Consider the following 17181-nt stretch of genomic DNA (forward strand, 5'->3'; position numbering starts at 1 on the left):
AGGGTGGCACATGAAATGATACACCATTTATTTTTCTTTTCGTGTTTTAACAATCATACTAGTAATCACATTCCGTGTCCCAAAAACAGGTGCAGTAGCCCTTGGAGAAACAAGTAAAGTGTAATAAAGTGTGTGTGTGTGTGCAGCACTGCGGACGAAAGAAGACGTGCAACGCAATAGCGATCATCGACTAAGTTTGCTGAATCAAGAAGCAGTGTTGGACTCAGATGTGTTTTGGAGAACATCTCCGTACACGGTGGACCACTTCAAGAAAAGTACGAATAATTTCAAATGGACGGAACAATATTGCAACCGAAGCCTGTGCATTCTCCCGACAATATTGAAGCTATTAGAGTCACTGTGCCGAGGAGCCTCGGCAAGTCATTCCTGGAGGTTTCTAGAAGAAAGATGTTTCCGGAAAGGCCACAAGGTGTAATGGAACTCAGAAGACTTGTTGTTCATGCCTGTGGTGAAATATCGGAAGAGGTGCGTCGTAGAGTAATCAATAACATTGGTGTTCGTTTAACTAAAGTAACAATGAAAATGGTAATCATTGAGCGTGTGCTGCATTAGAAACATATTTCAGTATTTATTGTGATAGAGACGTATGTGTACATCCGACGTTTGTATGATATATATGTTAAATCCAACAACAAAATGGGGGATCATTTCATGCGCCACCCTGCAGTAGAGCGAGCGTTGGCTTTCTGTGCCCAAGGTGATAGGTTCAATCCCGAGGCAGTCCGGTGGTATTTGAAGGTGCTTTTTATTAAATACGTTAGCCTGTATCAGTAGATTTACCAGCATGTAAAGAAACTCCAATGGAATAAAATACTGGCACATAAGTGTCTCCAAAATTCGTATTATTTTAATTTATTATTAATACTAATAATGATGAAAATCCACAGCCTGTTTCCAGTCATCCAACGGGGTCAGGAATGGAATATATGAAGTCCCCATCTAGCGGCGAAGATAGGAAATGTGCCGGCTGCCGAAGTCTGTCACACTCCTTTGGAGCGATGATTAATGAATGACAGATGAAATGAAATGTTAATGGAGAGTGTCGCTGGAATGAAAGATGACAGGGAAAACCGGAGTACCCGGAGAAAACCTGTCCCGCCTCCGCTTTGTCCAGCACAAATCTCACATGGAGTGACAGGGATTTGAACCATGGTATCGAGGGGTGATAGGCCGGCGCGCTGCCGCCTGAGCTATGGAGGTTCTGTACTAATAATTATATTCATCATAATTAATTTTAATTCATATAGAAGATTATATCTATGGTTAGAAATCCAATCTAACGCTCTTTGTCTCTTAGCTTACGACTGCAACATTTAAGTGATATAATACTACGAGCTTTCTGGCTAGCTTCTCTCTCAGAAAGTAAAGAGACAATTATTCTGCTCCGAGGAGCTTTACTAAGCTGGATTTGACTTATCTTCCGCAGTCCAAGAGCATGAAAGGCACGCAATGAAGTTGTGATTACGTTCGATGAGTTCGACGTTGGATATTATGTCATGTTATCTGATAGCTTTACGTCTAAATCACCAGCTTATGAGTGAGATTGAAGCAAACTTACAACTATATCCGGAGTATTTTCTTGTTGGGTGCACTTGAATTGGTAATTATCATTACTGTGCTATGGATATAAAGGGTCTTTTTTAATTAGCTTAAATATTTAAATTAAAATAGTAATTTGATTTCTTATTTCTTTTCAGCGAGTAGTTCGACGCTGTCAAGTTTATCAGAGGAAGATTTTCCTCGTCGAGGACGCGCCATTACGAAGCGTCGCGGCGCCATCAAGCATCATAAGGTGCATGAGGTGAAGGGGCACAAGTTCGTAGCCAAGTTCTTCCGTCAACCCACTTTCTGTGCATTCTGCAGGGATTTCCTCTGGTAAGTAGGCTGCCACTTCCTGAATGTTTACCAAGAAGTCTCGTAGAATGCATTAACACAATCTAGAATTGATTTATTTGAATGCTTTGTTATCTAATTGACTGCAGCTTACTCATATAAATATATCAAATTTCATTACAAAATAAATTCAGACATCAAGGAATTCGGCCAGGTGAAGCCTGGCTGAAGAAAATAAATTAAAGTAAAAATAGTTCCTCACCACTTTCAGCAACTTGAGCTTCTACTCATTGTGATGTAAAATAAAATCGAAAGAGTTCATTTGTAAGTAATAGCAAGTCTCGGACCTATGGGAGTAACGGTATCCCACCTCCATTTGACAGATGAAGGACTCTGAAAACAACTTGGAAAACGAAATGTAATTTAATTAGTAGCTATTAATATTAATGGAGCTTATGGAAGAAAGAAAGCAGAAATGGCTGAGGCAGGAAAGATGGTGCGCCTCGATATGTTAGGAGTTAATGATATTAGGGTAAGGGGAGATAAAGAAGAAGAAATGAGAGAATATAAAGTTTGATTAACAGGAGTTAAAAAGGGAAGGGTGTGGTCGTGTGGAGTAGGTCTTTTTATCAGGAATACTATTGCACGCAACATAATTTCTGTTAGGCACGTAAATGAGCGAATGGTGTGGGTATATTGTAGCAGCTTCGTATAAATTAATTAATGAACTGTTTGAAACCCTTGCGAGTGACATTACGAGTGTTTGGATAACTGTAAATAAATGGAACGAAATGCTGGATAAGTAACCTAGGTAACGAAATAAATTACTTTTATTGTGTCTTCCTGGAGTTAACTTACTTGATATATTCTGTTTCTCCTGGTATTTTAACTTAGGTCTTCGACGTAGCATCGCCAGAAAATTCACACTCGTACCATCGCTTCCACCTCTCCCCACATCCTTTCTTGTCTTCTTCATTGCCCTCTACCATGGCATTCTTAGTCTGCACCTAGGTATTTCTGTTTGGGATATGACTCCAAATTGCCATCTGTTTCTTAGACTGTGTGACTATTATATTTTAATATGCACACTAAGTGGTTCGAGTGGTAGAGCTAAAACTCTGAGGAAACTACAGTTCATTGAGCACAGTGACCGTTGTTCTGGCTCTTCTAGGGTTGATACTCTTAAGTTAGGCACTTTAACAACAAAACAACAACAACAACAACAAAATCACCACCAGCAACAATCCTGGCTTAGACCTAACCACTCACACGTCAGTTTTCGGGACTGGAATACTAGATTCAGTAAATAACTTATCATTTACATGAAAATGAAAACCTACAGCCTGTTTTCCAGTCTTTGACCAGATCAGGAATATAATGAATGAAACAGATAATATTAATACAATGGGGTCACCACTGCCAAGGTAATTATTAATGACTGATAAATGCTATGAAATGATAATGGAGAGTGTTGCTGGAATGCAAGATGACAGGGAAAACCGGAGTACCCGGAGAAGAACTTGCCCCGCCTCCGCCTTGTCCAGCACAAATATCACATGGAATGACCGGGATTTGAACCACGATATCCAGCGGTGAGAGGCCGGCGCGCTGCCGTCTGAGCCACGGAAGCTCTATCATTTACATACTCTGGGCTAAATCTGCAGCTTGTGATTGATTGAATTTTACTAGACTTGTTTAACACTCCAGCATCCATGCCCGCCGTTCTTTTGAAATTGTCCAAGCCCGTAGTTTCTATGGGCTTGAGAGTAAGATTAACTCAAAAAATCTGTACGCAATTTTTATGGCCTTTGTTGTAGCTACAGTACATGTTCGTGGGAGTATATTGTAACGAGTTCTGTTACTAGAAGGGATTTAATAGCGGTTTTTGTTATATTTTTCATGAATCAAGAATAGGGTGCAGAATGTACTGTATCATTTATTACTGTAGGTGCAAAATTCTAAGAGAGGACGAAATAATTAACTCTGATAGGAAAAAGTTGAATTGGGACGGTACTGATAGTATGTTTGAAGGTAAATCATTTTGAGAAGGCCTAAATCGTAGCGTTTTGAATACTTTAAAAGTATAAAAAATGGCTCTGTAATGACAATATGGATATGGTATGAAAGGTACCTCACCAACAAACAATGTGATAACTTGTGAATTATTTAGTAGGTAGCATAAATTCGTTGATGTGTAGCTTGTATCACCTTTCACAGCCTGTGTTTAACACTAATTGAGAAATACATTGGTTGAAATTACTTTTACATTTTCAATTTACATAGTCATAAAGAACATTACAGTACTTTCGAAAGATTTATAATATTTTAATGCTGTAAGTGGGATATAAATGCATAAGACCTCACCTTTTCAGATGGTGTATCGCAAATTAAACTCCATTGATTAGGTAAAAGGCAGGATGATTCTTAAAAATAATTAAAATTTCTTGGAATCTGGGTACAGGTAAAAAATAGGGCTTACACTGGAGAGTGTTACCTTGGTTTGAGAGAGAAATAACATGATAACGGCAATGCCTGTAGTACGGAGCACCGAGCGCTTGCATACCGCTGATACTAACCCGTAGTACATGTTCCTTGACAGATGCTCCCTTGGAACTTCAGAACCTATTTTATGTTGATAAGAGATCTTCACTTATGTAAATAAATATATTTCAATCTACGATTTAGTACGAAACCGACGGGTAAACAATCGGTACTATATTATTATTTTATAGAAGTGTGTGTTGATAAACTCTTGGTAAAATGACGCTCAGGATAAGCGATCCAAACCTTGTAATTTCAGCCGTATACGGAATGGATACGACAATAATGAATTAGAAACTTCGACAACTGACACACACACACACACACACACACACACACGCGCGCGCGCGCGCGCGCGCGCGCTCATATTAGATTCGTTAAGTCCGTGGACTGGTCGACTAGTGTCGCTGTGGTGCACTACTGTGGAAAGTTTGCACCACAGGATGTTGCCGTGATAGTTCTTCGCTAGTCCCAGCAAGAAGTAGTTGCGTGCATACAGTATATGCAGAACTACGGTCTCTGTTGTAAAGAATAGCGGCGGAACTTGAAAATGTCGTAGTTTAAGCAACGGGCAAATTTCAAGTTCTGCCAAAAATTAGGCAAATTCATTAGCGAAACATTTGAGATGGTCAAGTGGAAATCGCCTGGATCACCACGACGTGGAAAAGACGTGCAAAGACAGGTCAAGATGTTTATGTGATCCTTCAACTGTTAGCGTCAGTCCACGAACATATTGACAGTAGTACGTACATAGGTGTACACTGTGTTGCCTACTCTGTAAGCACTAGTCCAAGAAGTTATTGACTGTAGTACACTAGAGTACGCCGTGTTGTCTACACTGTAAGCGCCAGTCCAAGAAGTTATTGACTGTAGTAGGTATTAGTGTACGCCGTGTTGCCTACACTGTAAGCGCCAGTCCAAGAAGTTATTGACTGTATACTCCGCACGGCCTTACTTCTAAATTGAAGTTTCGCAAAACAAATGAGCATCGCCTTTCCTCCGTTGCCAGCGCGCTACACCCGCGAGAAGAGCTGATGCAATTCGACCGCGGTAAACAGCCCTAGTCAAATGTAATATCGTACTCAGAAAAACTAATGAATATGGATTGAACACAATTTCACAAAAACTACACTTACTAACATCTGACACGAAAAGAGAATATTTTATTAAGAATAAAAGAGAATGATGAGGAAATAACACATCACTCACCGCTAATGGCTGGCACAGAAAGAGGTTATGGCCTACAAAGGGAATATTCAACTGATCTCAGAGTCACTGGAAACCTCCAACAATATGAAAAACACACTAATTACTGAAGGGAAATGTAAAAGATCGCGAACCGTACTGAATACCATACACGCTGAGCGAGATAGGTTAACCACGTGGTGAATGTAAATATTAGAGTTGGCAACTAGGTTTCGAGATCGTGTTCTGCCGATATAAATCGATATGAATGGCAGATTGGGATTGGTTGGATGTCTATGCTTCGGCACATAACCACCAGACAGAGCCAAAATCTACCAAAACGTCAATTTAGAAGTAGAGCCGTTCGGAGTATAGTAGGTATTACTGTACGCCGTGTTGCCTACACTGTAAGCGCCAGTCCAAGAAGTTATTGACTGTAGTAGGTATTACTGTACGCCGTGTTGCCTGCACTGTAGGCACCAGTCAACTAACTTTTACTTCATTTTTTATCCATGATCAGGAATATAAAGGTCGAAAAGAAGCTTCGAGCAAGCGGAATAAGTAGATTTGTGGCAATGGTATGGGGCGAATTTCTTTGATATTAAAAGCTTTGGTACTATGGCCACATGAGGTCACCAAAGGCATTGTTACAACATACGCCTATTCTATACCACTCGTGTATCTGGTGGTGGAGGTTATTGTTTTACGAAGAAGTACAGTTGGACAACCATCCTATATCAGCAGTAATCTGAGAGACGAAGGAAGAACGAAGGTATCATAAAAAAGGGATGGACACCTGTATACCTGCATACGACGTTAGTTCCCTGGCATTCGAAATAATCTGCACTATTTGGACACAGTATTGATTTGATTTTTATATCCTTCATATACATTTTATTTAGTGTTGCGAAAGAATACTACCTTGCTGTACCCCGTAAGAACCGAATGTAATCAATGGTAATTACGAGTGGTTTTCCTTTTCACAGCCGATTTTCCATTTTTCAGATAATTTATGCATTTTCTTTTCGTTCCTGTCTACAATGTCTCCATGGTTTAATTAAATACCCCAGATAAATTAATTTGAAAATATATTTACCGTTTTACTTTGGTTCAATGCCCTAATAATTTTTAATAATAATAGACTAATAGTGACAATAGACCTCAGGGTGGCGTATTTCCATTGAGTAGAATTGTGTACACAATGGGGTCTCACCCCGATTCTAGCATTGCTTCCACTTGTGCCAAAGTCTCTTCATGTTATCTTTATTTTAAAGCCTCCCTTGGTAAAATCTTGTTCTCTTCTGATCCCTACATGATTCGGTTTACGAGCACTATGAAAAGTCTTTAAATTGTCACGCCATTCATGGTCCTTCCCACTCTTTTTCTAACTTCTGATTAGTGTAAAGAGGGGATGATCATCTACCAGTACCTCTCCTCTTAAACATTTTCACCATCACTGTGTATGCTGCTAGAGACAACTAGCTGTCTACCAGCCGTCGGAAGGGATTTAAGAACTGTGACCAATGGTGAAGAACGGAGAGAAACATTGCCTCACGTTGGGAATCACTGAGTGTCAGCTGGGTTTGGTAATAGTAATTATTATTGTTCTGAGGAGAATTGCAGCAAGAAAATCGTCCCTTGGCTGAGTCCGATGGGGGGTTGTTACTAAAAAACCCAAATCCCATTGCACAACAACCTCGAAGGGCCACGGCCTATCAAGCCACCGCACCTCAGCCCGAAGGCCTGCATATTACGAGGTGGCGTGTGGTCAACGCGTCGAATAATTTCGGCCGTTATTCTTGGCTTTCTAGACCGGGGTCGCTATCTCACCGTCAGGTAGCTCATCACTTGTAATCTTGGAGGGTGGGCGGACCACGAACCAGCCCTGGCTAGCCGGGAATCGAGCCGAGGGCTGACATCGTGGAGGCAGGCACGCTACCCCTACACCGAGGGGCCGGCATGGTGGGTGATTACTATCTTACATTATTTCACCTGGTTGTTCTGGCTGTTCTCTTTTATACACAGTGTTCGGAAATTCCCACTGCGAACTCCTAGGACTTGTAGAAGGGAGTGAGTAGGTAACATTTTGTGTAAAAGGAATCCCTGCCCGGAAAGTATAGCAATCGGTACGTAGAGCTATACACTAAAACGCAAATATCACCGCCCTATTATATTCTTTTGTTAATGGATCATCACTGCTGCCAACTTGACTACTTGCATATCAAAATTACCAGACATAACCTCAATGAAAGCATCAATGATGAGGTTCTCTTACCCAAGTAAATGATAAGGTAAGAGATTCATAATTAAGTCGGTTTTCTAGCTCAATGAGGAATTTAATCATACTCTCTCTCCCTCACTCAAGTTATATATTTCTGTCTTTATTTGGATATACGCATTACCATAACCGTATTCTTCCGGTGTATGCCTCGTGTTCAGCTCAGTTCTTGTAATTTGCTGTTACTTGTCGGGCTGAAGTGAAACAACGCTGTAATAATACATATGACCAAATATATTACATGAAAATATGCCGTATGTCCATAAGAGTACACAAAGGCTAAGTCTGTAAACCGTACAAAAGTGGAGATAAGGTTAGATTAAGTTGACAATGAAATTTCGTTCCATTACAACTAATTCTCAATATGTCAGAAACATAGCATAGAATAGAGGAGGTAACGTTGCTCTCCATTTTGGAGGAGTTATTTCAATTTTTTTTTTTAATAGATGTCCTAAATGAATTCTATACATACGAAATGGACCGTATTAGTTAATAAAATACTGCGTTCCTCATTTCATTATTCGAACATGCCACAATTCTACTTATCTGGTATTATCCAGATAGATTTACAATATTCTCGCGAATGTTACAGTAGTAAAATGTCTCAAGTCAGCAAAATAACATGCGAGATGAAGTGTAATTGTAAGACGTGGTATAGGAAAATTTCAAGAAAGTAGCTGAGTCAAACACCGGAAGAATAGGCCTACGGTTATAGTAATGCATATATCAAAACAAAGGCAGAAATACACTGACTGACAGAGCAAATGCAACACCAAGAAGGAGTGGTCAGAACTTTATGCCAATTGCAGGGTAGACTGACGTCACTGAGGTATGCTCATGATGTGAAATGCGCCGCTGTGCTGCGCACGTAGCGTACGATAAATGGGACACGGTGTTGGCGAATGGCCCACTTCGTACCGTGATTTCTCAGCCGACAGTCATTGTAGAACGTGTTGTCGTGTGCCACAGGACACGTGTATAGCTAAGAATGCCGGCCGCCGTCAACGGAGGCATTTCCAGCAGACAGACGACTTTACGAGGGGTATGGTGATCGGGCTGAGAAGGGCAGGTTGGTCGCTTCGTCAAATCGCAGCCGATACCCATAGGGATGTGTCCACGGTGCAGCGCCTGTGGCGAAGATGGTTGGCGCAGGGACATGTGGCGCGTGCGAGGGGTCCAGGCGCAGCCCGAGTGACGTCAGCACGCGAGGATCGGCGCATCCGCCGCCAAGCGGTGGCAGCCCCGCACGCCACGTCAACCGCCATTCTTCAGCATGTGCAAGACACCCTGGCTGTTCCAATATCGACCAGAACAATTTCCCGTCCCGTCGATTGGTTGAAGGAGGTCTGCACTCCCGGCGTCCGCTCAGAAGACTACCATTGACTCCACAGCATAGACGTGCACGCATGGCATGGTGCCGGGCTAGAGCGACTTGGATGAGGGAATGGCGGAACGTCGTGTTCTCCGATGAGTCACGCTTCTGTTCTGTCAGTGATAGTCACCGCAGACGAGTGTGGCGTCGGCGTGGAGAAAGGTCAAATCCGGCAGTAACTGTGGAGCGCCCTACCGCTAGACAACGCGGCATCATGGTTTGGGGCGCTATTGCGTATGATTCCACGTCACCTCTAGTGCGTATTCAAGGCACGTTAAATGCCCACCGCTACGTGCAGCATGTGCTGCTGCCGGTGGCACTCCCGTACCTTCAGGGGCTGCCCAATGCTCTGTTTCAGCAGGATAATGCCCGCCCACACACTGCTCGCATCTCCCAACAGGCTCTACGAGGTGTACAGATGCTTCCGTAGCCAGCGTACTCTCCGGATCTCTCACCAATCGAACACGTGTGGGATCTCATTGGACGCCGTTTGCAAACTCTGCCCCAGCCTCGTACGGACGACCAACTGTGGCAAATGGTTGACAGAGAATGGAGAACGATCCCTCAGGACACCATCCGCACTCTTATTGACTCTGTACCTCGACGTGTTTCTGCGTGCATCGCCGCTCGCGGTGGTCCTACGTCCTACTGAGTCGATGCCGTGCGCATTGTGTAACCTGCATATCGGTTTGAAATAAACATCAATTATTCGTCCGTGCTGTCTCTGTTTTTTCCCCAACTTTCATCCCTTTCGAACCACTCCTTCTTGGTGTTGCATTTGCTCTGTCAGTCAGTGTATATAGCCTAACTTTAACTTGAGTGAGGTAGAGAGTATGATTATTTTCTTAATTCCTCATTCAGCTAGAAAACCGACTTAATTATGAATATCTTACTTTATCATTCACTTGGGTAAGGGAACCTCCATTGCTGATGTTTACATTGAGATTATGATCATGACTGCATAGCGACACTGAATCGACTACAACAGTTAGAAAATAACTGTAAATCACTACCTCCAGTACGAATAGGGCACTACTACTACTAAAATGTTTTCGTTCCTCCCCTGAAGGTGGAGGCGGGCCCCTTAGGCGGTCACGCCGTCTCTCAGGCCGGGAGATTTGTTACGGTGAAGGAGATGCTCGGAGAAAGTGAGAGAGTTGGCAGCCCTGGCCTATACTAGGAACTGTCCCGGCATTCCCCTTAGTGCAGGAAAATGGAAAACCACGGAAAACCATTCCTAGCACTGCCGACGGTTGGGGCCAGCCATTAGGTCAGCCCTGTCCCGTCTCCCGAATGCAGAAGCGTAGAGCCACGGTGGAGCCTTGGCCTCCCATCCTCTGCTCGGTTGGCTGGTCATACTGCAGAGCTGTTGGACCACGGACCAGCCGTGGCCACTTACGCTCTGAGACCCATTCTGCGTCTACCAACGATGAATAGGGGAGAAAGAGTAAAGTTGTTCCCTTAGTTCATACGCTTGCACGCGAGTAGTATACAACAGTTTTAACTTAAATGATTAAATCTCTCGTTTATGCTGGGTGAAGGAGTGATAGTAATTTAATTAATTTAGACTCTGTTAATTACGTGTAGGCCTATTCAACCATGTTCATCAGAGACGCAATGGCAAGTGAACGAGACGTCCAGATCCGAGCAGTATTGTGAAGAGGTAGAGGCAGCATGTGATTGTCGCATTGTAATGACGTAACCTTAGCACTCACACTTTGTCAACCTGGTTGCATACCAGTACGGGTAAACTTCATACGCAGTTGTAATCTCCCCTTCATTCAGTACGCGCGGGAGAGTGAAACACTTGATTTGAAGTTCTTGTATGTCTGCCTGGAGCGCGGAAACTGTACATTTCTGAACATGGGTTTCAATACGATACGATATCTACTCAGTCTTTTCTGCAAGCCCAAGGAGTTTGTAATAAACATTTTCGAACAGGTATGTTCTGTCCGATCACCCTAGGTCAACACTTGTTCTTTTTTCACCCCAGTGGTATTGACATTCCGAGACTCGGGGAATATAGACTTTCCCATCTCTCTTGGTTGATCCCGTTTTTTAATTGATACCGTCATTCTTTAAGGTGCGGAAATCTTCTCTATTGTCTTCTTATTGATATAGTCACTACGTACATTGGATCCGCAGCCAACATCAAAGCGAGTTGAAATCCTTAGAAAAAGGTCTCTAAGTGGTGTAATTGGGCTTCTTCTATATATATAAAAGCAAGTCGGTCTGGAGCGATGTATATATAAATATTTAAAAATGAAAAAAGACGTGAATTAATGAGGCATTTCCAGAAATCTCAGAAATTTGAAACTTGGTACGGGAGAATCTAATGACTCCAGGATCCCTAGAAAAATCAAAAATTCTCAAAATTCCCTCAAGGGGGCACGCTGGGGGGCCTCAAATTTTGGGCTCAGCATAAGAACGCAGTCGTCTAATTTATCCAAAACGACAACCTATAGGTTTCGTGGGCTTAAAAATTTTCGGGAATTTCCTAATTTTTATCCCCCGTACCCCCAAATAAAGATGGCGGCACAACCTGCCAGACGAGGTAGAAAATTGAAATTTGGTAAAATTATAGCTTTTGGTCCCTACCCGGCGGAAAAATTCCAAGATGTGCAAATTTTTCACTTTTTACCCCCCAAAGATATCGAAATATGGAGGCAATTTTAATGACTGTGCAGACATTCCTTTTGAGCTATTTGTTGGCTAAACGGAAAATCGTATCACAAAACGGATGGCACAATCTCGCTTCAATTCGGAGTGATCTACAACTTTGGTCCTATGACATTTTGCCGTATCTCTCTGCCTTATACGTTAGATTTGGCCGTATTTCTGGATTCTTCGTAAATTTGGTGATGTTTACATTTATATTTCATGGTTTGACACACTTATATGAACGATAGGATCATCAAGTTGGGTTCGCACATTGGCACAATCAAGGGTCATATGTGGACCAAACTTCATGATTCTAGCTTATACATGAGTAGGCAAAAAGTAATGTAAAACGTTACAAATGTACCCAAATTTCACCCTATTCAAATTTTGAACTCAATTTATCCACTAAATAGTGGCGATACGAGGAAATGGTATAGCAAGCAACATGTAGAGCGATAAACGAGGCGCCTGATGGTGCAAACCGTTTGTTAATATCATGCACCGTTTAGGAGTTATGAATCTCTAAGTGAAAGTCTGCACTTTTCAGCGTGCTCATGATTATCCCTCTTCTATATAAATAAAGTTGTAGGGTTCCGCTGTCTGTAATTTCGTTTGTTTTGGCAATTTTTCAGATATTTATCCGTGTTGGGTCAACTAAATACGGAATCGGTGGTTTTTACTTTTCGTGTCTGTTTGTCTGTCTGTCTGTCTGTTTGTCTGTTCCACCATCACGTTGAAACGGCTGGGTAGATCTCAACCAAACTTCATATTTAGAGTATACGCATGCCGGGGAAGGTTTCGATATGCATATCATTTTAAAATCTTTGAATAGACGGGGGGTTTATGGGAAAACCAGAACGGTTTTCCTCCATTTTCTCTTATACTATTGATTTTCTGTAAACTCCGTGGGCCGTACGTGAAACGTCTCTTCATTATAAACAACTTTCGTTATGTTCATAATTTATCTTACTCTTCACATGACGGAGAAATTTACTATTTTATGCGGGTATCATGCTCTACATTGAGTGACCGACAGACCGAGATGAACCTACAGGTTACCATGGCAACGTCTCTGACTGTTTGCCAGCAAGGAACTAACGTATTGCCATTTTACTCATGCTTTTAAATTCGTGGTTGTTTCTTGGGTAGAAGGCAAGAGAGGCGTCAATCGGCCTATCTGCGAGATTTTGGCGGAATATTGTTTGAGGTTATAACCGCCCTCGAATAGCTTAAGTAATAACACCATAAGTCATCTTCTTATCTGTTGACTAAGAATCACTGCGCCTGAATTTCTCCTCTGTTACCGCTTTATTATATCCATAACTCACGCCAGCATAATTTATTGAGGGGTATTTTATTTTCCAATACATTCACTTGGGATTCACATATTTGTCGTTATACAGCTCCTCAGTTATAATCCATTTTCTATTAATTTCAACTTTCTTAACTGTATTCGTTTTTCCTTAATTATTCCGTATGTACGCGAGTGCTAGAATCTACTGGATATATTTCCACCAAACTTCATGTTTAGAATCCACCTGTCCTTCGGTAGGTCTTAGGGCAAATATTGTTTCTAAATCCCTGAACTAACTGGGGGTTTATACGAAACCGAAACCGTGATTTTGCACTCCCACAAAATATACACAACCAAAATGGAAATCTACCTGCCTTAAGGGAAAATAATTTCTAAACCTTTTTTCGCATGTGCATCATTTCCATACGAGGATTCATAAGGGAGATATTATTAACGGGCCGTTTTTCGGTACAAGTCCCATCGGACTTAACTCAAGAGCGGGTGCGTGTAAATTGTATTTCTTACAACTTGAAAACTACTGAAGATATTCGAACCAAACTAGCATCCACCAGTCCAAAGGTAGGTTTTAAAGGTCTATAACATTCATGTTTCCGGAATGGACTGGTGGTTTATGGGGAACCGAAATGGTGATTTTTCCAAAATATGTACAGTACAAGACCAACCTGACTGGAAATCTACCAAACACGATGGAATTCCATCTCTAAAACTTTTTATGCGCATTTTTTCGTCAGGAGGATTAATAAGGGAGATATTATGAAAGGTCAGTTTTGCAGGTTAAGGCCAGCGTACATAGCCCAAAAGGTGTTGTACGTGGAGCAGATTCCTTATTTATCTATATAAATAAAATCGTAACGACTGTGTGCCTGTACATTGACTATTTTGGCGAAATTTTCGCACAGCTACCCGTTTAAGGGATAATAATGGCCAATTCCATATTTTTTTGGTTTAGTTTCCTGAAAGTCCTAATTTTTACCCTCCTCGCCAAGAATCTAGATTACGGCATAATCTGCCAGACGAAAAAGAAAAAGGAAATTTGACAAAATTATACGTTTTAGCCTGTAACGGACGGAAAACTACCAAGATTAAATTTTTCCCTTTTTATCCCCGAAGAATATCGAAATATGGAGGCTATTTTAATGATGGTGCAGACCTTCGGGAATTCCTATCACATAACGGATTGCACAATCTCCGTTCAATTTGGAATGATCTACAACCTTGGTCTTATGACCTTTCTGTCGTATCTGTGTCCTTTTTACGTTTGATTTTTCTCTGTTAATCGATGTTAAGTAAATTTGGACTTTTCACATGCGTAATTCATATTTTAAATCACTTATAGGGAATATAGAATCATCAAACTCTTCACGAAAATTGGCCCACCCAGTAGCCATATGTGAGCCAAATGCTATGTACGTAGCTGTCACATAATTATCCGAAAAGTAATGCAATGTGAGATAATATTACAAGAACTTTACCCTGTTCAACTTTTCTAACTCAATCTGACCCAAGCATAGATGAGATATCATAGGACCAGCCATTTAGGCCAGTAAATCCGGCGTCTTATGGTACAATGCTTTGTCGATATGACGTACGTTTAGCAGCAGTTATCTGTAAATGAAGGTCTGCAATATTGTAAACAAGTATATACTTTCGTATGTCGATCTATATATATTCTCTGATGTCGATTTGTGGCGACCGAGAAAGGGTGTGTCTGCTATTGTAATCAGTACTCTCCTCACCGACTTTGACTGGCAGTAGGGATGGGGTCCTTCTCCAACTCTTGTGTAACGGGCATTAGTAAGGAAGGCCTACCATTGTAATGAATAATTCACTTCTCGATTTGACTTGCAGAAGGCAAGGGAGCATGCAGTTTTGTTTAAAACTCCCCTACCCGATTGTGTTTGGCAGTGGGCAATGTGTTGTAAACAAGATAAGGTTTACAAGAACACAACTTATTTATTTGCTTCACACAGAATTCTACAGTATGTACAGGAATAAAACATAAAATTGTCTTGAAGCAAAGTAGATGATTAATCTTGAGAGAGTTTCTGTTTCTATACCCTATGTATACTCTGAATGTATTTACACTCACTGCTATCTTGAAAAGATAGTTCTTGGGAAAGATATAGTTCGTGATAGTTGAAAACTATCATTTGCACTAGCATAGATTAATTAAGAGAGTTCCTTCTAACTTGAAGTGTCTGAGTTCATAAGCTTGTACTAAATGAAAGCTATGTTCACAATTAGAGAATCTAATGTGTGTGTCGGAGCTTGAGTGAGCTTGGGGATGTGTGGCATACAACATCGGGGCTCGACATGGATGGAGGAACGGGAAAGTGGAGTAGTGACCTGAGGTGAAACCTCATACTACCAGAAGTCCGTCCACCTGGTCGAGACACATTTTTAAGAGGAGTAGCCTCCGTGTTCAACGTTCAGTGAATTCTGGAGCAGGACACTGGGGAAAATCCTGATGAGTGACAGAGCTCCTTATATACTGCACACGACGTAACCGACACGCGCACTGAAGACTGCGCGCCGAGTCTCGAATGATCCACGCTTGCGTGCGTGCGGCTGGCTGGCGCTGAACGAAGAGAGCGGAGGACATACAACACAATGGTGCCCGCAATTATAAACAAATGTCCTCATCTAAAATGTGACTGGCATTAGGCATAGTGGCCTGCTATTTTGATGGAAACTCACCATCTTGGTGTGACTGGCAGTAAGCTAGCTGGCAGTAGGATAAGGGGCCTGACATTATAATGATAACTGCACAACTCAATTTCGACTGATATTAGGGTAGTTGCCTGCCATTATAATAAAAACTCCTCAACTGTTATCTGTGTGGAAGTAGGAAAGGGGGCTGCCATGGTAACGAAAACTCCCTGAATCGATTGTGACCGCGCAGTAGGCAATGGGGCCTGCAATGATAATGTAAACTTCCCAACTCGATTGTGAATGGCAGTAGGCAAGTGAGCCTGCCGTTATCATCACAAATCCGTAACAAAGACTTTGCATTGGAACAGCGTATGGCGACCTCCCCATGTTGTTTCTCGGATAACGCTAAGAGATATGCGATTTTAAAACAATCTAATTTACTGCATGTACAGTATTTACTTCGATATTTGAATACAATTTAGAATACCGTAGCGAAGCACGGGTACATTTGCTAGTCAAATATATTTACTGGCTTTAGTGTATCCCGGTATTTAAAGCAGTAGCGCGTGTTTCGATTTTCTTTAGTGCTTTTAGGTGTCTACGTACCGTACCTAGTAGCCTAGGTATGGGCCGTTAATAGCTTTTGAGAGTGATATAGGACAAAGCAAGTGTGCCTGTGGGCTAGGGATATAATAAATGTAGCGTTAAATTAAGAACGTTTGTATTTTTTAATCTATAATTAGCAACCACCACCGCTACAAGCACCATGCAGGAAAATAATTGGGTACAACACTCATTTAAGTATATATACACAGCCCGAGAAAAAAAATATGCACCCAGAAGGAGTGGTCTAATATTATCCCATTTCGATATACATGCATACCATTGATGTAGGAGTAAACGATTAGACATACAAGGGTCTCTAATATGTAGAACGCCCACTAGAATGCATTCGTGATGGCACCGTCCTGTTGTTGATAAGTTGTTACCAGCCAACTGCTGTGAGTCAGTGCAGAGAGAACTACGTACGGCACGAAGCATCCGCCATGCTACGCAGACGCGTTAGACAGCCTATCCACCAATTGAAAGCATTTGACAGAGACCGCGTTGTGAGACTGCATGAGGCTGGTTTGTCTATTGTGCAATTGCCAGGCATGTGGGCCATTCAGATGTCACAATGATCCGATGATGGACTTAATGGGCACATGTTCGTACCCAGTCACGTCGTTCAGGTTCCGGTCGTCCAAGAAACACCACTTTTTGCTCTGTTAGGTCCTTTCTGTTATTTTATGTCTTTTCACTTGTCCCTGTTTTCTTTCTGTA

General features: G+C 41.8%; 1 protein-coding gene across 1 annotated transcript in view; it reads left to right on the forward strand.

The window, feature by feature from the left end:
* LOC136858363 (putative protein kinase C delta type homolog) overlaps positions 1–17181 on the forward strand; it is a 394811-nt gene that overhangs the window by 217367 nt on the left and 160263 nt on the right. Inside the window, exon 3 of the mRNA XM_068225429.1 lies at positions 1719–1896. Coding sequence (XP_068081530.1) covers positions 1719–1896 — 178 coding nt within the window. The remainder of the gene's footprint in view (positions 1–1718; positions 1897–17181) is intronic.

This window comes from Anabrus simplex, chromosome 1 (genome assembly GCF_040414725.1).
Source record: "Anabrus simplex isolate iqAnaSimp1 chromosome 1, ASM4041472v1, whole genome shotgun sequence".
NCBI classification, from domain to species: domain Eukaryota; kingdom Metazoa; phylum Arthropoda; class Insecta; order Orthoptera; family Tettigoniidae; genus Anabrus; species Anabrus simplex.